Raw genomic sequence first — 24638 nt, 5'->3', positions numbered from 1 at the left:
TCAGCCATCTCTTCATATGTTACCCTGGTGTACTTCTCCAAACCTCTCTATCATGCTCCTAAACCAGGAAACTTGTTGCATATTTCACACACACACACACACACACACACACACACACACACACACACACACACACACACACAGCAAGATAATTTCCCAAGAGCTCCTTTGTGTTGCCTCCTCCATTACCACCATGACAACAACTAATAATAACTAGCATTGATATAGTAATTTAAGGCTTACAAAAGGCTTTACATAAATCATCTTATTTGATCTTCACAACAATCCTGTGAGATATTATCCTCTTTTTTTTAATCCCTATTTTACAGATGAGGAACAGGCTCAGAAAAAGGCAAACTGACTTGCTCCATGTCACTTAGTCACGCAGCTAATAAAAGTCTACACTAGAATCTGAACTCAGGAGGCAGCCCTTCTCCTGGTCAAGGCAATCCCTTCTATATGGACCATTATCACATCTACACTCTCTCAAGTGTTCTTCCCTAATGCCTATGAACACAGTAGGATACTCCATCTAAAAAAAAACAAACAAACTCATTTTTGATCTCTCTCTCAAGCTTTCTTTTTTTAAATCTAAATTCCAATTTCATCACTTAACTGAAAACTCTCTTGAAAGTTACCAATTGTCTCAAGTCAAGGAACCAGGTATTTTACATTTTACTTTTTCCATTTTCTATAGTTCCATTCACAACGTAGGTACCTAATACATCTTTGAGAATGAAGCTTTGTTTTTGTTTTTTTTTTAAATAAAAACCCTTTCCTTCCATCTTAGAATTAATACTGTGTATTATTTCTAAGGCAGAAGAGTGGTTTAAGGACTAGGCAAAGGGGGTTAAGTGACTTGCCCAGAGTCATACAGATAGGAAGGGTCTGAGGTCAAATTTGAACCCAGGACCTCCCATCTCTGGGCATCTCTCAATCCACTGAGCCATCCAGCTGCCCCCTGAAGTTTTGATTTTAAAAATTATCTGAAATAAGTATCATGAATAGTATGTAAAACAAGGAGGCAAAATAGGGAGATGCCAAAAAGAAACATTGTTCCTTTACCATCTTGGATGGCTTCATATATATTCTTTTTTGCTGAGACTGAATCTCCTTATCTCCCCCAGACTGAAAAGGGTATAGCTACTGATAGCCCAACCCCTACTGCTGATAAGCACAGAAGTTTTAAATGGATCATTTTCCTACCTAAGATAGTTTATCCCTATTTAGGCAGCATGTTGGTTCACCAATTGGTGCCCAATTTAGTAGAGTCACTAGATAGGCTCTTGAATCTCAGAACTCCCAAGCTCAAGCAATCCCTCCTCAGAAGAAAGGACTAGAGAGAGTGTCATGACACTTCCCTAGCAGATTTTAAAAACATTTTTTAGGTCTTTAAAGGATATGTTTCCTGGACCTCACTCTAATATCCAAACATCAAATTATATTGTAGTTAGGTGAGGAGATGAAAAAGTCAAGCAGCTAGGGGTTATTTAGGAGTATAAGAAGATTTCTAGAGAACAGTGGCAAGAATATGCAAGGTAATAGAGCTAAGATAATTGGATTCCCATTTAAAAGTTGGCTTCTTTTTCCTTCTATTTAACTTTGGGATGGCAGAAATTTTCTAATTACAAATTAAAAGCAGGTAAGTGGAGGTAGCATTTCTGTAACAAACAAAAAGGTAGAAAAAACTTCTATCTCTTCCATCTCCAATTAATTATGCCTCTCTTAGATGACTCCAGTAGTGAATAATCTTAGAAATCAAAAGTTTTGAACAAAGATAGGCTAATGCAAAAGAAGGAAGATCTGGAGTCAAATAAGTATAGAGTACAAGGAGAATTTTTCAGTTATCTGGAGAGTGAGTTTGGGAGTATTAAGTAATTCCTATGTATGCACAAAATGCAAATTGTCCACTGTTCCAGAAGAGAAGATAAAAAGCATCCAAAGACCACATATAAATCCTCAGATAATAAAGGTTCTCTCAAGTCCTCTTGCAAGAATGGAAGAGTTCCCAGGAGGGAGGAAACAAGAGAAATGTTGTAGAAGCAGAGGTGGGGATTGTAATTTATACCAAGAGGTAGGAATAATGTAACAGAAAGAAGGAAGGGAAGGAAAAGGATCCATAAATATTCATCCATTGATGTCCAGAGAAAGAAAAGACAAGTTAGGTTGACTAATAATTCCTGGCTGAAGGGTACAAAAATAGCTTTGCAGCAGCAGCTTCAACTTGTATATTCTTTTTTGGGTCCATCGCAAGGTGACTTCTTAACTGACACCTGTAGGTCATTATAATACAAAAGCTTCCTTTTGAGAGAGTCCTATTCTCTCTCCTTGCATCAAGACTTCAGATTTATTACTTAGCTGCAAATGTTCACCAGCCAAAATAGGGAGGATTTGGGAAGTGAATAGATGGCAAAGAAGGAAGTCAAGAAAATGAGATTTGTATTTTTTAGACCACAGTTTAGCAAAGAAGAGTTATGGGCTTTTGACAAGGAATGGAATATACCTATCACTGGCCTTTAAAAAAATATATTTTCTTGGAATTTTAGGAATCTGAGGGTGAAAGGAAGGAATAGAGAAAACTGCCTATATAGAATAGAAAAACATATTACAGAGAAAACAGCAGAATCAGTTCTAGAAAAAGGTTAGGAGAACTGGTCATTCATGGGAGATAATATTTAAGATGAAAGCCAGAGATAAACCTCTTGGCCTCCGAGGTCAAGAGTATATAAAAATGTACAAAATATGGGTAAATAGAGTCAAATAGAAATTCTAATATCAAATACAATAGGTATTGCTGAAATGTGATACCTTGGAATTCATGGCTGGAATACAATTCTGGATAAGTATACCTTATAAAAAAATAGAAAGAGGTACATTATAGAGAAAAATATGAGAAAATTATTCATTGAAGGAATTAAGGAACCATACATAGAAGGAAACCTGGAGAGTACCTGAGTGAAGTTCAAAGGAGAAAAAAACCAGAAGTAATATTGCTGTGTCAGTCTGCTATAGATCAAGAAGAATAAGACAAAGAATTTAAGAAGTAGATCACAAATCTAGTATGGGGGCATAATATTATTGTAGTTTTTCTTTTTTTAACTATTACTTTGTGTCTTAGAATCAATATAAAGAAGAGGGAAAGGGCTAGACAATCAGACTTACCCAGGGTTACACAGGAAGTGACTGAGGCCAGATTCAAGCCCAGGTCCCCCCTTGACTCCAAGTCTGCCATTTTATCTACTATATTACCAAGCTGCCCCCAGGGACATAATGTTGTAATGTTGATGAGGAAGGAAAACTATGCATTTTCTGTTATGTTCTCTATATCAAATGTGTAACAGAGCAATTTCATCTTTCAAAAGGTGAAGGAAACAGTAAGGCAAACTAGAAAAGATCTGATTCTGATTAGCAAGGAAGAAACAGCTATTGAAGAAGCTATTGAAGAAGAAATGAAAGAAACAGAGCTCATAGAGGAAGAAGAAAATTGGACATAATACAACAGGAATCCTAGATTGGAGGAGAGCAGATTTCAAAGGGTTCAGAGATGTTTAGTAAGATCCAATGGCCTAATATTTTAAAGAAGTATTACTAAGAAGGATTGAAAACTTTTTAGAAAACCCTAAAGATACAGGTAGAAAAGTCTCCTCAATTAAGAAGGGGAGCTGCTCAAAAAGATCAAAGTAACGACACAAGGCTAATTTAGCATGGACTAACTTAAGATTTAAAAAAACTAACAATCATAGAGTACCTACTATGTGCCAAATACTGTGTTCAGGAAGTGCTTTACAGATATTATCTCATATTGAAAATTGTTTGCTTTCTCCAGGAGAGGGTAGAGGCACAAGGGAGGGAATTTGTAAAAAGTTTGCTAAAATTTTTATACATGTAATTGAAAAACATTTAACAAAATAAAAATATATTAAAAAACACTAAAAATCTCACTTGGCAAGCAAATGTGATAAGACTTAGCTATAATCGGCAATACAATGATCCAGAACAATTCTGAAGGATTTATGACAAAGATGTTCTCCACGTCTAGAGAAAGAACTGTTAGTCAGGATGCAGATAAAGCATATGATTTTTCGATTATTCATTTGGGTTTGTTTGGGAGTTTTGGTTTTATAAGATCACTCACTTACAAAAATAAACAATATAGAAATATGTTTTGCATGATAATACATGTATAACCCAGATCCAATCGCCTGCCAGCACTGGGAGAGGGAAGGGAAGTTCAATCATAAAACTTTGGAAAACTTGTGTGAAAATTTGTTGTTTATACAATTGGCAATAAATTAATTAATTAATAAATAGATAAACAAATAAAATCTTATTTATCTTCATAAGAAACATGGGAGGTAGGTGGTATTATTATCCCTGTTTTATAAATGAGGAAAACTGAGGCAAATAGAGGGCAAGTGACTTGCCCAGGGTCACACAGCTGGGAAGTGTCTGAGGCCATATTTGAACCTAGGACCTCCCATCTCTAGACCTGGCTCTCAATCCACTGAGCCACCCATCTGCCCCCAGGCAATTATAATTTGAGGCAAGAGAGAACCATACCAACTAAGAGAAAAAAAAAAGTTCTGGAGAACTTGAACTTTGATGGAGATTCTGGAATTCGTTTTAGAATTGCATAGACTAACAAGGGTTAGTCTATGCAAAGGCCCAAAGATGGAAAATGGAAATGACAGTAAACAGGAAATAAGGCAGTCTAGTTGGACCAGCATATAAAGAGAAATAATGTGAAATAAGTTTGGCAAAATGGGCACAGACAAAAAAAAAATAGTCCCTCCCCTGAAGAGTACAGAAAAAAGGAAGTTGGACGACAGAACCAAAAGATCACAATCTTTGATCTGGAAAAGTGCTCAATGGTTATTTGGTTCAGCATTTTATATTACAGATAAGAAATCTGGAGACTGAGTAATTTGAATAAAGCCATCCAGGCGGCTAAAGGGTAGTGCCTGGATTGGAACTCAGCTCTTCTGACTCTAATCTCACTTCTTTTCACTGAACCACACTGCCTTCAAGACTAAATCCTCATTGCCCATTATTTTAGGAAAGCACATTTTAGGAAAGAAAAAGGCAGGTTAGAGTTGTCAAGAAGAAAACAAAAGCAATTGGGATCATGAGAAGCCTGAAGAGTATGCCATAAAAGGACCAGATGATGGAAACAGAGAAGAGAAGCCTCAGTAGGGGAAAAGTAAAATAACCTTCAAATACCTGAAGATTGTCATGTGGAAGGGGATTTGCATTCTGCTTGGTCCCAAAGAGCAGAAATGGAAGCTACAGACATAAGTTGTTTAAGGGAAATCTTACTAAGAAAGAATCTCAGAGATTATCTTTGGTTCCACAAAAAAGACACCTCATATTTTTCCTGCCATTTCCTCAGGCCATTCCCCATGCCTGGAATACCCTCCCTCATTTCCACATCCAGGATTTCCTAGCTTTATTCAAATCTGACTAAAATCCCACCTTCTACAGGAAACTTATTCCAACCCTTCTTAATTCTAATGCTTTCTCTCCGTTAATTTCTTTCTATTTAACTGTCATAAATCTGGTTTGTATATAACTATTAGCATATTGTTTCCTCTATTAGGTTGTGAGCTCTTTGAGGGAAGGGACTGTTTTTGCCTTTTTAGCACTTAGCATAGTGATTGGCACATAGTAGAAGCTTCATGTTTTTTGAAGTAGTCATCTGGCTTTTGCTTCAATAAGAAATATGTTACAACCTAAGGAAGTCTGTTCCATTTTTGGACAGATCTATTAAGAAGATTTTTATTATATGAAGTTTAAATATGCTTTTCTGTAACTACTACTCATTACTTTTGGTGATATGTCCAAGGACCAATCAGAAAATGTCTCCTTAAGACTCCTTTAAATAATAATATATCATATACTTGACATAATGGAAAATTTTCTAACCATTAAATCTGTCCATATCTGAAATGAATTACCTTAAATTATAGTAAATTCTCTCTTTCTAAAGATAATCATGCAGAGGCTGGATGTGAGGTTGGCAGCAATGTATTAGAGAGGTTTTTAGGGGTAGGAGTTGGAGATGATGGCAGCTTCAGAGTATCTTTCTAATTCTAAGATTCTGTGAATATTTTAGTAAGATAAATGGGAATCCTATAGGATTTTGTGGCCAGCTATTCAGGTCATTCTTGAATTGTAGGACATGATAATATACAATTTGTTAGATGTCTTAAACGACCTCAAAAATACTAAGCATATACATATTTTAAAAGATCAGTAGCTCATTCTATTGAGATTTAAGAAACTTCAATTGTTCTAGAATGAGATACATTATCAGAAACCCAAAAAAATACTCAAAATCCATACATCAAAAGGAAGCATCATGTGGTAGAAAGCATTCTGCTATTAGTTCTGTCTTTGATTAGTTGTATGAGGTTAGAGAAGTTATTTAATTTTTCTATGTCTGATTTCTTTCATCTGCAAAATGGACATGGAGTGGTGCTGGGAGAAGAATTAGACTAAATGTCCTGTGAAACAATAAAATTCTATAATTCAATGATTTTAAAAGGGAGACCACATTTTCAAAGACAATAATATTTGAATAAATGAAATATCAGTTAAAGCAGAGTGGTGTAGTGGCTCTATGGAACGACCTTCCCAGAGGAAGACCTAATTTAGATTCTCCTTTGGCACTGAGAAAAACTACTTAAACTCTCAGTGCTTCAAGCTATTCTTTAATGCTATAAAACGAAGAGCAGAAGCCAATCTAGATCATTACAGGGAGTTTTCTCATTCTAGAACTCTATACACTAATGAAAGCGCTGGCATGAATAAACAAGAATAATAAAAATAGAAAATTTTACTATTGTTTTATGGAATAACAAATTTTAGAAAATTCATAGATTCCTTTTCTTTTTACATTTATTTCATTTTTCAAATATAAATTCCACACCCCCACTCAACCCATCCCTTGTAATGAACAAAAAAAGGGGAGTAGGGAATGAGCATCTCAGTAAAATTAGCCAACACAGGAAATATTCTTCACTGATGGTTTTCAACCTCAGAAAAGATGCAACAGGCATTTTTCTCTTCATTTCTTCAGAATCAAATGTAGTTAATTATAATTATATTACAATTATATGACAACGAAGGACAATTTTATTGAATAGGCAAAAACACTCACTTTCTCTTTCCTTCTTCTTTAAACGTTTTCTTCTCCGATCAATGGAAGCCACTTCAGATTTCAAAGACAGATAATGTTTCCTGATTTCCTGCAGTTTTTCTTGAAGGATTGCAATACGTTCCGTACTTGTCATATTTTCCAGGTCAGCTAATGATTTAAAAAATTTTAATGAATATGTGCTTTTGAAAAAAGAATTCTATATAATTGAAGGATCTAAAACTGCAAACTGCAAACAGTCTTTTAATAGTTATCTTATAATTCTGGTTAGAGAAAAATGAAATTGAAAAATAAACAGAGGTACATTATAACATGGGAAAAAATGAAAATTTCAAGCAATTATTTTTTTCTGCCTCATCAAAATCTATAAGTAATTAGTTCATTATTTTAAGAGTCTCAAGATCTAGACCTTTCAATTATATGATTTTACCTTTTTCTAGAGCTTTGGACAACCTTTGGGTTTCAGGATCCCAGGAATAGGATTCAGGAATAGTGTCTCAGATATCAGGTCCAATTTTTGTATTAGTGTGCACAGAATTTTCTGACAGTATATCATCCTCCACCAATTTTGGATGATTCAAAGGAATATGTATTGGTTACAATTTGACTGATCTAGAATACTAGAATTCTTATCTTGGACTACATCTTCAACCTTTCTACCTCTCCTAATGCCTAACTAGTAAATCTATTTTGTGTCTAGCAACTCTTCCCAGCTCTGCTTTCCTAATCTATTAACCTGATTCTGGCTTTCCTGTTCTCCCCTTCTTGCAGCCTGAACTTTGTACTTAACCAGATAAACTCTACTGAACTCTGTGTTTGAATCCTTTGCCCTACTGTCATATCAACTCTCAAATCTTTCCAAATCCCAACCCTGGGTTACTCTCACCAGCTGCCTTCTTCACATCTACTCGTGGGATTCTGAGGGAATCAGCCAATAAATAAGTCATCAAGCATTTATTAAGTGGAGGGCAAGTAGATAACTCAGTTGATAAAAAGTCAGGTCTGGAGATGGGAGGTACTGGATTAAAATCTGGCCTCAGAAATGTCCTGTCTGTGTGATCTTGGGCAAATCAATTAACCTCCAATGTCTAGTCCTCATCCCTCTTCTGCCTTGCAGTATTGATTTTAAGATGGAATGTAAGGATTTATTAAAAAAAAAAAAAGAAGTATCTATAAAGTGCTTACTGTGTTCTAGGCACAGAATAGGAAAAAAATTATAAAGCATAAAATAATACCTAACTCATGAGAAGCTTACATTCTAATAGGTAAAGACAAGTACATAAATAATTCTGTATAGGAAAATTATATAATATTAATAATAACAACTAGATAGCATTTATATAGCATCTTAAGTACAAAGCTATCTTATTTGATATTTCAATAACCTTAAGAGTAAGTGCTATTATTATTCCCATTTCTACAGATGAGGAAGGTCAAGTAAAAAAAAAAAGTTAAGGGATTTGCCTTGGGTCATCCAGTCAGTAAATGTCTGAAGCAGCACTGAGCTCAAGTTGTCCTGATTCCAGGTACTATCTACTATGCTACCTAACTCAGAAATAAATATATACAAGTTAAATACAAAATAGTTGTGGAAGGAGAACACTAGTAGTTTAGGGGACATGAAAAGTTGTAGAACATAGTTTTTGAGCTGGGTTGTAAAAGAAGATAAAGACTATGAAATAGAGGCAAGGAGGGATTCCATTCTAGGCACATGGGATGTTGAGGGCAAAGGCAAGAAGTTGAAAGATAGATTGTCATTTGTGCTGAAAACAGAAAATGCTATTTGGCTGGATTAGAGAGCAAGGAAGGAGAGAAGCTTCATGAAAACCCAGGAAAGAGAAAGTATACAGGAGGAAGATGTGATCACTGGAGTCAGATGCAGAGAGGCTGAGGATTAAGACAGAGAAAAGACCATCAGACGTGGTAATTACAAGATGACTAATAACTGTGAAGAGAGAATTTTCAGTTGAATGATGAAGTTAGAAACCAGAATGAAATGGGTTGAAGAATAAGTAAGAGAAGAAATGGTGAGTGTAATGAGGGAGGGTGGGGGATAAAGACAGAAAGGTAGAGAGAGATTTAGTATGTAATCAGTTGGAGATGACTAGAGAAGATGGGATGAAGGGTACATGTGGAGAGGCTGGCCTTAAAAATAGAGACCAATTCTTTGTCAGAATTTGGGGGAAAGGAGAAGAGTGAGGGGGTAATTAATGACAAAGGAATTTTGAGATGATGAGAATGGGATATGAGAACGGTCATATCAAATGATCTGTCTTCTCAGTAAAGTAAGAGGCAAGATTTTCCTCTAAGAGGAGTCATGGAGGTCTGGGAGGATTGAAGAAGGAAGAGAAGGCCTGGAATAGCTTCTTTGAAACATGTGTTAGGTAAGCAATTAAAGAGGAATAAAAGGGCTACCTTTGTGGCAGTGAGGGACCAAATAAGGCTAGATAACATGAATCTGTAATGTATCCACTTAGCATGGTTGTGAAACTTTCTCCAGATGAATTTAGTAGCTTGTGAGTATGAGTGAAGTAAATAGTGAGAGTAATCCAGGGGTAAGGTTTGGCAAGGGATGAGTGTCAACAGGGCAAAGTGGGGCAAGGGAATAGAAAGCAGAAAAACAGGATGAAGTTAAAATGGCCAACTCTTGGGTTGAGACTAGAGAGGGAGTAAGGTGAAGTGATAGCAGGGGTGAGAAAGTAAAAAGGAGTGGAAAGGCTTGAGGTTTAAATGACATTGACGAACAGGTTTGGGAAGGGTGTAGCACTGAGAAATGTGTAATGAGAAGGAAGTCATACAGTTACCACAAATTTAAACCATCTAATGTGGGCCCTCATTGCTATCCAGCAGTCCTCTCTATTTTCCTTGACTAACTCTCTCTTATATTCCCTACTGAGGGCAAAAGGAACACAAATTACTCTTTCAAGAAGAGAGTGGATTTATTAAGAATTTCTTTTTCCTTATTCTATACCTCAAAATACATACATACATACATACATACATACACATTTATATATATGCCGCTGTTCTTTGCTTCTCTGTTCTGTTCTCTCAGGAAGAGCTGGCTCTTCCCATCTATCTTGAACCCGTCCACTCCATGCTTGTCCAGGAACTGGCCCCTTCTATACCTCCAAATCTGTCTCATATTCAAATTCTCTTCATCTATGAAGTCATTTCCTGACACCTACAAATATACCTATGCTTTCTATATCCTTAAAAATACTTCATTGACTCACCTCCTCCAAGTTACTGTCCTCCAATCCTCAGTAATGGAGTGGGATACGGTTAATAACTCACTAGCTAGCTCAAAGATAAGAGTTTGCTACAAAGCCTTTATCTAAAGCCTTTCTAATTAGTTAAAACCTACCAATGTTTATCTTTTGAGAACTCTTAGAAAAATCTAGTTTGAAAATGCTTTACTACTTACACATTTGGAAACTCCATTTGTAAACTTTGGGCAATCGATTGTGATGTTCCTTGAGCTCAGAATCCTTATCTCCATTCTTTCCACTACACTTTCCTGGAGACTGTGTCCTTGCTGGAGATTTGGCATTATGAGACTTCATTCCAGTGGAAACAGATTTAGCTGGCTGACTCTTAGTCATACTTTCACCAGCAGAGAGTTCTTCACTATCACTACTGTTTGCTGATGTATAAAAAAAAGGACAGAAAAGTATTAGAGAGAAAATTAACAAGTTCTGCTAGTGATTTTAATAACTTAAAAAAACAGCCATTTTAATTTACAACTGCTAATATTTAGTGATTTGTTGATGCATACAGCAGTAATCTAGTGACTAAAAACAATACATGTGTATTCAAGCCATCATAGTTCATCCAAACCCATCACCTTAAATGAACTGTTCTTACCTGAAATGCTCAATAATCACGAAAAAAAATTTTTTTAATTCTTCTACCATGCTTTCCATACTTGAAAGCACAATTATTTTAAGATACTTCAAATCAGAATCACATTATTGGATAGATCACATGAGTTTTGAAAACTGTCTTCCCATTCTAGCATTCTTCCTCTCACCCTCTGGTTTCCCCACTACTAGATATAATATAGAGATCAATGACATACACCATAAGCCACACAACAAAGAATGATGAGGAAGTTCTGCTTAAGACTGTAGAATTAGAGTTCAAAGGTACCTTAGAGATCATCTAGTCTGTTAATATTTAAAGATGAGCAAACTGAGGCAGAAAATGGTTAAATGACTTGTCCAAGATCAGACAGCTAATAAGTGGCATAGTCAGGATTTGAACTGGTTTATATTTACTATAAACTATTTAAAAAAGATTCCATACAAATTTAAAAACTCAAAATATTGATACACACAATGAATTTGTGTGTGTGTGTTGTTCTTAGACCTAATTTTGTGACTAATTCTTCTCTTGCACCCATGCTCAGACCTCTCAAGATAAGACCATGTTACTGTGTCGTGATAAAATTGGGGAAATGTACTATAGCAACACCTGCTTCCTTACAGGGAACCTGCAAAGTTACATTATAAAAATTGAAGGAAAAATCTTAATAAGCAGTATTCTTTGTAAAAGAATAGGTAATGGGATAAGAATTATTTTGTCAAATTACCTTTACCAGGACATGAAGTGTTAACATTAGAATCCCAGAGAGGTAATTAACTTTATTAGTTTATTTTCAGAGGATAGTTTACTCATTCTCATTTACCAGAGATTAAGCCCACTAAATATAATTCAGATAGGAGAGTGCATTCAACTGCTGTACCTACAAATCATATGATAATTGACTTGTTGAAGATGCAAATCCTCTTAGGAAAGGCTACTTAGATGGTAAAGCCTTGAAGACAAAAAATTGCAATGTAGAAAAAGTTTTAAATACTGTGTTAAGTGTACCAAATAGATTGTAATCTACTTGGTATATATGTATTGACTATATTTACTCACATAATAGCCACCATAGTATAAAAGCCAAATCTAAGTTTGATATCCAAAAGTCTGGCCATTTCTTGAACAGCACATTCCAATTCCTCCCCCCACTGTATTTTAGAAAAATAGGAATTCTTTTGGCCCCACTGCTCCTCAAAACATATACTTGCCACATCTAGATCCCACCCTTCCCCCCCAATGCTGCTCCTGAATCTCTGGCAACTCCTGGCGAACCTGGCTCACCACTGCTGCCACCCATGGCTTGGCCCCACTCCGATACAGTGGACTGACTCAGCCTGGCTTCACATGGCCCTGCTGAGCATTGCCACCTGGGTCCTGAGGGATGCCATATTCACCGCATGGAAGTCATATGGGCTCAGCAGAACCTCGGGGAGCTGGCCGAATAACCCTTTCTGCACTGAAGTGCAGCCAAGCCGGCTGATAGCAAAGGTCAAGCAGCGGAGGTGGCAGGAGTGTCCTGGAAGAGCAGCAGGAGGTCAATGTGGGGCACCTGAAAAAAAATTCTTTACATATTTTCTGTTTCCCATTTTAAGCCTAAAAAAAAAGAGAGATAAAATGTGTAGCTCTTATGAGAATAAATACAGAATATGTATACTCTGTATGATTAAGGAGGTACTTAGACAGAGTTAATATCATATAATAGAAATATCTGATTTGGGCACACAGCAAAAAATAAGTTTGAAAAGGAGAAGAAAGAGACATAATAAAAAGGACAAAATAAGGCAAACCTAGGAAGGTAGTAACTACAACCCGTACATCACACAGCTTAGGAAAGTCAAGAATTTAAGGACAAAAGGAGAGTTGCTAGAATTGTAGCTTGGCACATAGGTTCCTCTTATCTTAGCTGACTGTACTTTTTTAAGGTTAATTGTCCTAGAGAATGATGAGCAAAAAATTCATTTGACAATGGCAATGTTTTGGGCAGAATGAATAAAACATAGTTGCAATGACTTACATGTGGCACACATATGAAGTATGGTAACTTTAAAAACTTCTGAGTGTATAAGTTGAATTTTAAAAAATTTAAAGGGTGTTATTTTGGGCACTTGCATTTATTTACAGATCTGCTACTTAATGAGAACAGTTTAACCTAATCCGTGATCTAGGATTATAGTTGAATAAGATGAAGTTTAATCTTGATCCCTAACTCCTCCTATAATCTTCTGTATGATTAAGGCATGGACCAAAGGGTATGGAACTACCCCATATCCTCAATGTGAACTTTTTCATCTGGAGAGAAATTTTATTAGATTTTATTTATTTATTTATTTATTTATTTTTTGATTGAGATAATCTACTTACTGGTTTTGCCTTTCTTTTTGTTGTTTACCACTGATGTTTTGTGGCTTCTTTTCTGCTTTTTTGATGAACTTCCTCCCCCCTGAGCATCTTTTACTCTTTTCTGACCTGTACAGACTTTAATGGGGAAAAATTCATTAAACAAGATAAAAACAAATTAGCCCTTAACATACCTGAATTTTTGGTTTTAGAGACATATATTTACTAATCTCAAAACTAAAAGTGGGAACTTAACATGGCTTGCTTGGAAACTTGCATACAATGGTTACAACGTTTCTCACAACCTGTCTATAAATGGGACTGAATTTTCTACTTGCACATGTTAGCAACTGGAAGTAAAGAAAACAACAATGAAGAACACATATATACCAATCCTAGAAAAGCCAGGTATAAACTGAAGATGGTTCCTGATAAAGCACCTAGAACATCCAAATTATCCAATGAAAGTTAAATAGCTACTCATTCTGAAAACAAATGTTAAGATTCATTAAAAATACTGAGTTCTAATTAGCCCTTAATAATATGAATATGGAACACTTTAGAAGCAATTCACATTTGGGAAAATAAACCAATTACTGTATGACATAAATCAAGTGGACCCCAGGGCACTGGATAACATACACCATTTACAAACCCAGCATAGTCATTTTCTGATTTAAAAAAAGTATTTTCTTATTCATAGAAAAGTTCACTCAAATCCTCTAATTTTTATCCTTTCCTTCTTCAAAGCTCAGTCACACATATCCTTCACTGACTGGGCATGCTATCCACTCAATTATAGCACTTATTGTTTAGTATGCTAATTAGGTCTTTAATATATCCTATCATATATATGCACATATATTTGTCTATTTTAGTGTATATGTCCTATAACAAGACCATAAGCTCCTTGGGGACAGAGATGGTTTCATTATTTCTTTTCATATCCACTGTCCTTACAACAGTGGCCCATGCACACTTGGCACTCAATAAATGTTTGTTGATGATAATGCTAATTTATCTTATAAAAAAACTGAAGCCCTGCATTCTGAATAAAGTTTCTTAGATCATGTCACCAGTGGTAAGGTCAAACCCATATAGTGGCATTTTACACAAAATTCAACTTTCTTAAAGAATATTTTTATGGGTCACAGCTGGTCCATAACTTTTGGTTGATGTTACCATGTTACAATTTAAGGAGCCTTTCTTCTCCTTAAATTAAAGGTGATTTTAATATTGACTATACTGAAGCACAAGATCTTAAAATTTAAACAACTTGTAAATATCTCACCAAATTTTTTCCTTTCATTTTGAAACTTTTCTTCTCTGCTTTTAAAAATTAAGAATGAAAATACTGCTTTACAAAGACAGCAAGCAAATCTAGATAAGGAGAGTAGAGATTTAAGTTTGTGTTTTTAATATATAGCATGGCTCCTGCAGTATTTAGTAATAAACAAACTACATAAAAACGAGAGGAAAAGAAATAATTTCTTTAAAAAAAGAGCCAGAAATGGCTTATGCATTTTTAAAATTTCAGATAACAGTTTACCTTTCATGTCCAAAATGTGGGAGCATGCTATCTTGTTCTATATATTTTCAAATATTCAATAATAAAATTGAGGTGATGTTAATTTATAAGATGTAAGCCATTAAATACTCTATTTTTCCCATAACTAAATGATTTTCAGAGATGAAAGGCAGTGTGAAAAAAACTACCTGTTGGGAATTATATTAAGAAAAAAATCTTTCAGTGTATTCACTTCGCTACTATAATAAATCTACTCTTTTGTGTCAAAGGATTTTATTTTAAAAAGTCACATTCATGTCTATGTTATTCAATTCTATGAAGTTCTATGGACATACCAACATAACTAAACAAGGTAGGTATACACATAGATGGGAGAAACAGGAAAAAATCATTTATCCAAAAATTTTTTTAAATAACAAATCTTGATTTGGGTGAGAAAATTTTATATTTCTAGTAACCTATGCTAGACTTTTAGTTTGGCCAGAATAAAAATAATAGAATAAAATTTTGTGGGTCATATACCATAACTAGTATAACATCTTTTCCAAAAAATGCTTCAAAACCAAGATGTTGTATATCAAATTTTAGCCCACAGTACATATTTGATTTATAGATATCTGAACAAAGTAGTTTAGAAGGAAAAGTATGATAGAGAATAGCTACTGTGTCATATAAAGGATCTAAAATTTTTTCAAAGTACTGATTTGAATGTCCAATTTTGACAACTTCACTTGAGAAAGGAAAAATCAAAAAAGGATTACTGTAGATTACTAACATACACATTGGTCCTTCAATTTGGGAGCTATGCATCTAAGAAAGCATCAAATTCCTTTACAAACTCACACAAGTTAGCCAGGCTTGAAAATCAGTTTGACACGGTTGTCTGAGGAAAGCAGTGCCTGGACAGTTGGTTGCTCCAAACCCCTATATACAGTATTTGGTTAAAGGTGGAGGGGTCTGTCAATAAATCAAAATGTTTGTGAGAAACTGCACATCATATCTGCAAAAAACAATGTTACAAAAATATATTCAAGCAGCTCATGCTATACAGTCAACCACTGTTTAAATGAATATTCAAATGAGTTTGGGCTTGGGGTGCAATTTCCAAGATTCATTCTGGTGCACTGTGAAATTTCATGGACTGCTCAAGAAAAGAACACGAAAGCCTTCTTGGGCCATTAAATATATTCTATTGTCCATTAGCAATATACCTTTCAATTACCAGTCTTTCCATGTTCACACTAATACTTTCCTTAATGTATCAAGCTATAGCAACAGATACTGCAAAAGTATTAACATTTTAAGAAGGGAAATTCTAAATAAGTTAGCATTTTCAGCTCTCAGTTTTCTTCCTCACCTTTTCCAGGATGTTCCAGTTCTGGCTGATTACTACTGCTGGAGCTGACACTAGCATCAAAGCCTGTTGGAGAGATATTTCCTTCAGACTGGAGATCTTGGAGCTCCCCTGCAACACTATCCACCTCAATTGTGCTATCAGTTTCACTCTTGATACTCCGTACCTCTTCTTGGTTTGGGGCCAATGTTTCTGACACGTTTGCACTTGATTGCTGCCTACTGGTTTCTGTTACAGTTACAGAGGAAGGCGACTCAGGTGTGGTAGGAGGGGTATTTAGCACTGAATTACTCCCACTGCTTGGAAATTCTGATTTCTTATCATTCACTTCAATAGTTTTTTCCTCCACAGGTTTAATATCTAAATTGGCAGGTAATGGTTTCTCTATCTCAATGCCAGGTGAGCCATTCTCTTCTTCTGCCACAGTCTGTAGCTGCTCCTCTGTGGCCACATCTTCAGAGGAAGCATGTGGGGGTGAAGCTGCAGCCTCTGTATCAGAGTCTGAAAACAGTTCCTTAAGAGTTTTTTTAGGCCACTGTCCCTGAATACTTGACCAGACATCTTTTCGATCTTTTGCTCTGCTATTCTGAAGTCTTTCATCTGAGTTATTTAGCAGCTTTATCCTCTTTTCTGCCACTTCTGAAAACCCTGAATAGAAACCAGTTGTCCTTAAAGATTTCCTTTTGTCATCCAAACCATTGTATTTCTTAGTTGGTGTCACTTTTGCTTTAGATTTTTCTTCATCATCATCAGAGGAGCTGTTGCTACTGTTTTCTAAACAAAGGGATTCTTTGCTTTTAGGTTTCTCCTCTTTTCTGCTAGGTGACCCAGGCTTTAAGCATTCTTCTGCATTGCAATGCCTTCTCTTACCACGTTTTACTTGAGGCTTTGATTTATCTATTGTCTCCTTCTTGACATCCTTTCTTTTTATTGTGACTTCATCTTCATAATCAGTATCTTCAGATATTTCTTCAAAGTCTTTTCGTAATCTTTCTGGAGATTTTGATATTGACTTGGGTGTTAATGAATCTGCTTGGATTTTGTTTTCTTGTGGCACAGATAAACTGCTCTGTTCCTCTTTTGGACTAAGCTCATTTTTGTCATGGCTCACAGTGTCAGCCTTAGACTCTTCCTTGCCATTATTATCTATGTCCTGAGTCCTTGCCTCATCTTCCTGCTCACTGTCTTCAGCAGAACTTTCAGAAGCTATTAAAATAAGATGACAAGACCAGTTATACGAATACACATAATACAGATATATTAGAAAACCATTCATTTTTATTCAATTTGAATAAATGTTTTTCAGAAAAAAAACTAGTCTTATTACAAAACAAAAGTATCATTAGCAGGTATATTCCATTGTTCTTCTTATTATTATTATTTACAAAACAAAGCTTTACCCCCCAAAAGTTTTATGTTTAGGATTATGAGAGTATAGGAAGCCTGTGGCTGATATAAAATGCCAAGTTATATCAGGAGGGAGGACAACTTAGTTAAAAAAACCACTACACTTGAATTCCATTAGGTTAGATTTTGGCTCCAACACTTATTTAACTGTTCAATCTTGTGCAAATAACTTAACCTCTCTGAGTTTCAGCTTCCTCATCTGTAAAATAAGGAAAAGAATATATTTATGCTACTAAGCTATAAGGGTGATATGAAGTTCAAGTGAAATTTTCATGAAACCCTCATTATCTATAAAGTACTATACTAATAGTAGCCATTTTAGAACTTTTTCTATCTTAAGGTATATTATTAGTATGTAAACCCAAAGAAATATTTTAAATATAATAATGGGTAAGTATATATTGAATCAAACATTTGCTGCTAAGCATTTACTTTTTGAAGACCATTTTGCTAGGTGCTACGGGCATACAAAAAAAGGGAGATGATAAAATTTTACAATTAAGATAAGTTATAAGCAAATCATTTTGAGTTTTTGAAAATATTTTTAAAAAATTTCAAGAGTACTTCATTTTTTTACTGATACAACTGTCTTAATATGAATTTGTCCAGTTGCTATCCATTCTTTCCCAAAATGGGTTGTAATAAACTCATATGAAGTCACACCTAGACTTATTTAATATATATATATGGGATACATGTACATAGTGTGTGTATACATATGTGTACTTAGCAAGTAGTTATGTTTAAAACTTTAATACAGATCTTAAAAGAATGCTTTAAGCTCAGCCCCAAAGGATAGTAATGGAAGAAATTTTCATTGATCCAAAAACCTGTTAAGTAGCCAATCTATAAAAGACACTATTCAAAGTGGTGAGGACATAAAAATAAATAAAACATAGTTCTTGCCCTCAAGGAGCTTACAATCTGATAAAGACATTGTCAACCATGGATAAGAGAAAACAAAAAATAATTGTTGATTATCAGACAAGTTATTTCTCCTAATCTTATGATTTTATGGTGTTTTCAGCATTTTATATTATAGTATTCTCTCTAACTGGAATTCAGTAACTATATTCACTTTAAAACATCTGATCAATTACTTAATGCTGAAAAAGGTCTTTCCTTTGGAAAGGATTTGTGCTGCCAGAATCCTTCCTGTCTCTGAGTACCAATCATTGTCAAATTGTTTACCAATTAGTCATACAGACACAGTTTCTCTCTCAGTATGGGCCCATCGTCAAACCTTATTTCCTCAATTATCCATCATTTAATAAGACAATTCTTTGAAATTCTATGCTTTCTTTCTTCTTAATATATAGCACAAAGAATAATCAGGAACTATTCCACACATCTGATTAATGCTATAATTTGTTTTGTCTTACCAAGAAGGTAACTAAGGAAAATATAACACTTTCTACAGCATTCATTGATTTCTTAGCAGACTTCAATTTCACAGACAGGGGTATCATCTCTGACTCAAACTGTAATTCTACTAAGATCCTTAATGCTCCTTCCAAAGTCAGATCATAACATTACCACCAGAATCATAATAGCCATGAATATTTAACACAAGAAATTCTAAATAGTATGTATTATTCCCTCTTCCTTTTAAACTTATATTTGAATAACGTGACATAGCTACCAGATGATCTGGATGTATAGTGTTTTAGCAAAGCAAAAGAAAGACAAGCAACCTCATCTGTGCCGGTGACAGAATTTTATTACCTTGAGTCTGAAGTAGCTTTAAAAAGCAGCTGAACCTGTTGGTTAATTCAATTAAACTCAAGTCAACAAACATTTATTAAGCACCTGCTCTGTGCAAGATACTAGGGGTACGAAGATGAAAAAAGAAAGTCACTGTCTTCAAGGAGTTTACAATCCAGTAGGTGGGAAAAAGACATATATACACACAACTAGAATCTGTCAGAGTATAGTAAAGGAAAGGTCAAACAATGAAGGGAAGGATCATTTCAGATGGAAGAAATGAGGAAAGACTTCATGTCAAAGGTGGCACATAATCAGGGGTTTAAGGAAAGAGAATCACTTCAACAAATAGATGTATGAGGAGAATATTTCTAGCACACAGGACAAAATATGCATAAATGCATGGAGGCAGGAGGAGAAGGTACTATGAGATTAGAGAATGGCAAGGAGTCCAGTCTGGTAATAATACTGAGTACATGAAAGGGGAGGGTATGAAAGGCAGATTAGAGACAGACTGTAGATAGTGTAGAAAATTTGGCTAATGGGTTTGTTTGTATTATATTTAGTAAGTGCTATAGAGGCACTGAGCAGGGATGTGACAATCAGAAGCAAATGGAGAAATAATCTTGAGAGAAATATAAAGGATGGCTATTAAAAGGCAGGGAGACCAGTTTGATTACTAGTGTATTGGTTCAGGCAAGAGATAAGTAAAAAAAGCCCAAGTGGTGGCAGAGGGAGAGAAAGGAGTGAACAGACACAAAAGATATGGTAGAATCAATTTGGCTATAAATTTTATGTAGGAAGTGAGGAAACAGTAAAGTCACTAATGAATCCAAGGAGTCAAGTCTGGGTGATGGGAAGAATTGTGATGCTATCAACATGCAAGGGAAGTTAACAGGAGAAGCTGGTTTTCTGGGGAAGATTATAAATTCAATTTTACATGTATTAAATTTGAGTCCATGATGTGTAACTGAGATGGAAACATCTGCCTGGTAAATGGAAATTCAAGCCTAGAGCTTAACAGAAAGGTTAGGGTCAGAAATAGATTTAGGGGTCACTGGCATAGAGGTGGTAAATGAAGTCACAAGAATAGATGAAGAGAGTGATGAGAGAAATAAAGAGGGCTGAGAAAGAAGAAAAGAAAGCAGGACAATTAAAAAAGAAAGCTGAGGAAAAGGAGGAACAATAGAGAGCAGTTAGAGGGAAAGGAGGAGAATTATAAAATAGATCTGTTCAGGAACTGAAGGTAGGAATATCAACGAAAGATTTGTCAGTAGTATTACATGTTCTCAGAAGGAGACTGAGGATTGAGAAAAAAAAAAGTATTAGAAATGACAGTTAGATGATCACTGTTGACCTCTTGGAAAGAAAATTTCAGTAGAGTTGTGAGAAGGAAATCCAGATACTTGAAGGGACAATGGATGTAGAAGCCACATGTATAGATTATTCTTATTAGAAAGAACAACTTAGCATCAATTATATTAACTAAAAATCAGTGTATCTAGCAGATATACTCCAATTTTTAAGTAGGCATTACTAAAATAACCATATCTGCCAGTGATTTAGTTAACCACTTGGTTGTACATTTTGCAGCTACCTCATTCTGCTAGACCCTTAAGGAAGCAGTCCCTTTCAAAATTGGGTATTATTAAAGCCCCATAACAAGATTCTTGATTGATCATGGTGTCTAAATGCTAATCACAGTCCTTAATATTTTTATATATAAATGGTCTTTTCTATGAATCATGGAGTTATCTCAGTCTAGTACTTAATTAGCACTTTACAAGATTAAAAGCTTATTTTTGAGAAAAACTTTGATCACTAAAAGCACCTACCTATATGGGGAACATGCTCTTCTATCTGGGTGGGTAAGAATATGCAAAAAGCTTTGCATCAACTTCCACTAAGTACATCTGACAGCAAAAGCAAATGGTCCCTTCTTTCATGAACAATACAAAATTTGGCTGTTACACATAATTTAATTATGGATTGGCTGGAATACACCACATGCCCAAAGCTACAGAGGCATTAGGTACTTCAGAGATATTTTCTAGTGGTTATGTTAGTCAACAGTCTATTTCTATACACTTAATTGGTAAGATTAGAAGGCTCTATTCATGGATGATATTATATTATTTCCCTAGAAAAATGCCTTTAATGGTTAAGATTATTTGAAGAAAGTTTCTATATCTTTTGGAAAATTATGTTTGGAGACATAGTCCATATGTTACCAGTGTACATTACATAAAGATTTGTGAGTGATATCAGGCAGATAATTTGGGTTCTAGGTTTGGTTTGATTAATTTTTGTAAAAATTAGAAAGCTCAATTTCTGAATGTATAAAGCATTTCAAAAATCTCAGTTCAGTTTCGTGTTTTAAAAACTTCAGAAACAAATTCTGCAAATTTAGCTAAAAGTATCACTTAAATTTCTTTTATATTTCATTTAGTTTTGTGAATCTGAATAATGAATTTTATTTTATTTTTCAATTAAAAATTATTTATTTATTAATTAATATAGAATATTTTCCCATGGTTATATGATTCCGGTTCTTTCTCTCCCCTACTCCCTCCCCCTTCCGGAGCCAATGAACATAAATAGTAAATTTTAACAAGATGATGGACTCTATCATTATGCACTGTGTGTGAAAGTTTCTACACAAAACTTTCTCAGAAGAGTGGTAGACTTTCAGAGAAAATAAAATACTCTTTGGCCATCTAAATCACCTGATCCATTTTCTTTAGACCTTTTCTTGTAGGATCATGTCAAAAGTATCATGTAGGCATAAAAAAATTAATTCTTTATACAATCTTTTTAGTCACTGAACAGCAGCTGATCAAAATTTTTATTAAGTTAGAAAATCAAATGGAACAATACATAGCATAAAATTAGTTAAATTTTAATAACAAAAATAAATATTTTAACACTTTAAATAACCTTTCAAATGTGGTGTTGTTTTTGTAGCATTTATACTTCCTAAGTTGTTAAAACTTAAAACTAAGATTTTGGGGACTTCCTATATAAGCTTAAATTATTTTTTGTGTGACAACTCCTAATACTAAATAAAAGGGAAAAGCCTGTTTCTCTCCAGATGAATTTGGATGCTTCCTTTCATCAGATTAGAATTCTATAACCTAACATATTTCTCTTTTCACCTAAACTGCCTAAACTAAGAGGTCAGTGCTAAATTTATATTTAATTGATTTTATATAACATTTTAAATGTTCCATGATCTTGTTATTCTGCTTTTAACTCCCCTTCTCTTTTCATTTAAAGTTGTCCTGTTTTATTGACATTTAAAAATTTTAAACTACTTAAAAATATTTCAAGAAAAAGGTAGAGTACAGATGATAAAGAAACACAGAAACATGTTAACCCCACAAAGATATACCATGCAGGTTTACATATCACAAAAGAATGGAGAGAACAATGGACATGGAGCCATGAGACAGAAATTAAATAGCTCTGCAACTTAATATTGATGAGACCTTGGCAAGTCAATTATCCTTAGTCAATCTCAGTTTTCTCATAATAAAATAAAGATGATATTATATGTATATATATTATAAACAAAATGTTTCTATAAGAAAAGACCTATTAAATTTCATCCATTATTGTCAGCATTATTACTGATTATTATACTTCTTATATTTTAATGAATCTGAGATCTCAATGGTATGGATAATCCATCCGATAATGAAGATCATCACCCAAACAGGTCAGATTGTTCTATCCTACTTTTGTCCATGTACTCATAAGTCTTCTGTAGGAGACATACCAAATACACTGGGTATACCATTTGCATTTAGAAGTCCTATATACTTCTATCTTCCCAACTTCCTGCTCTAAAGTTCTTTCAAAAAACTATGTTTTAAGGAAAATTAAAATAACCTAAGAGGAAAAAATAATTTAAACCAAATTAGTCTTTTTTTTCTCATATCAGATACTTAATAACTCTATATCCTAGAGTACTTATATAATTACTGTACTACTTAATCATGCTATAGCAATAATGCTCTGCATGATCTTAAAAAGGACTGGATACTAGAGGAAATAGAGTGGCACTACTGGGATTTTCTTTCTTAAAATTTCCTGATTTCACCCCTGATTTCCTAATAACACAAATAAGTTTAGGACTTGATCAATGACCCACTTATTTCAATTAATATTTGACACACAAAATACTTTAAATGAAAATATTTAGACAATCAGAATTACCTTCTAGGAAAATTATATAATCAAACAGGTATTTGTTTTATTTTTTTTTTACCTTGAAGTCCATTTAGTATAGATGTAATTTCTACAGATTTAACTTGAACTTGTTCAGAATTTTTGGTTTCAGTATCTAGTTTAGATGCTATTTCAGGTGGTGTGTTCACTGGAAATGGTGGTTTTGATAGACGGCGAAGTTTACAATTTTTTGGAGAATATTTTTCATCCTTCTCTTTTTCTTTGTCAATTTTATTCTAGAAGAAAAATAAATATTTATTAGTCAAATTGTGATTTATTTTATTTATAATTAATAGTGACATAAACTATTTATCTTAACCTTTTAGACTACTGCTTACAGAATTTTATAAACATAAAAACATAGAGAATAAAGAATATAGTAAACAAGCTTTCAAAGCAAAATATTGTTGTGTAAGGAACATAACTTTAATGGAAAATAAGAGATCTTAAAAATGGCTACAAAGAATATTTGTGATGATAGGTTGCTGGGATCCTTTGATCCTAAATAAATTACCAACTTATGAGCATATTGGAGTCATGAAGCCTTCAACACAAAACAAAATCAAGCTCAAATTAAACACTTAAAAAAGATTTTAACCTGATTTTAAAGATATATATTCTTGAAAAGATTTTGCTTTCAGCTAATGATTAACACTGAAAACAAAAGATTTCCCTTAGAAAGGCAACAATAGGGGCAGGTAATAGCATAATAGAGTGCCAGGACTGGACTTGGGTTCAAATCTGGCCTCAGGCACTTCCTCACACTTCCTGTGTGGCCCTGGGCAAGACACTTAATCTCAAATTCCTAGCTACTGCAGTTCTGTTTTAGAATTAATACTAAGATAGAAGGTATGGGTTAAAAAAAAAAAAGAAGAGGAAGAAGAAGGAAAGAAAGTCAATAGCATCTGGTATTCTTTCTTCTTTCATGGGCTGAGTAGAACTTCATAAGAAATGGGAATCTTTTGAAATTTATCATTTTCAATCAGGTGTGGAGAGACATGTTAGTATCAATGTAAACTACTTTTTAGCAATTATTCTTAGGGTATTGTTTC

General features: G+C 34.4%; 1 protein-coding gene across 16 annotated transcripts in view; it reads right to left on the bottom strand.

Moving 5' to 3' along the window:
• The window catches only part of ARID4B (AT-rich interaction domain 4B), a 202557-nt gene that overhangs the window by 3510 nt on the left and 174409 nt on the right, over window positions 1-24638 (bottom strand). For 4 of the 16 annotated variants that reach the window (XM_056816103.1, XM_056816101.1, XM_056816105.1 and 1 more), the window contains 5 exons: window positions 23627-23822; window positions 16249-17451; window positions 13388-13501; window positions 10584-10802; window positions 7160-7306 (listed from right to left, as the gene is read on the bottom strand). In XM_056816103.1, coding sequence (XP_056672081.1) covers window positions 7160-7306; window positions 10584-10802; window positions 13388-13501; window positions 16249-17451; window positions 23627-23822 — 1879 coding nt within the window. Of the gene's footprint in view, window positions 1-7159; window positions 7307-10583; window positions 10803-12420; window positions 12576-13387; window positions 13502-14654; window positions 14744-15734; window positions 15892-16248; window positions 17452-23626; window positions 23823-24638 lie in introns of those variants that run through there. The other 12 variants (XR_008916250.1, XR_008916248.1, XR_008916249.1 and 9 more) reach the window with 12 other exon arrangements.

This window comes from Monodelphis domestica, chromosome 2, assembly GCF_027887165.1.
Source record: "Monodelphis domestica isolate mMonDom1 chromosome 2, mMonDom1.pri, whole genome shotgun sequence".
In the NCBI taxonomy this organism is placed as follows: domain Eukaryota; kingdom Metazoa; phylum Chordata; class Mammalia; order Didelphimorphia; family Didelphidae; genus Monodelphis; species Monodelphis domestica.
The sequence above is the reverse complement of the archived record's forward strand: the minus strand, read 5'-3'. Positions and strand labels throughout refer to the sequence as shown.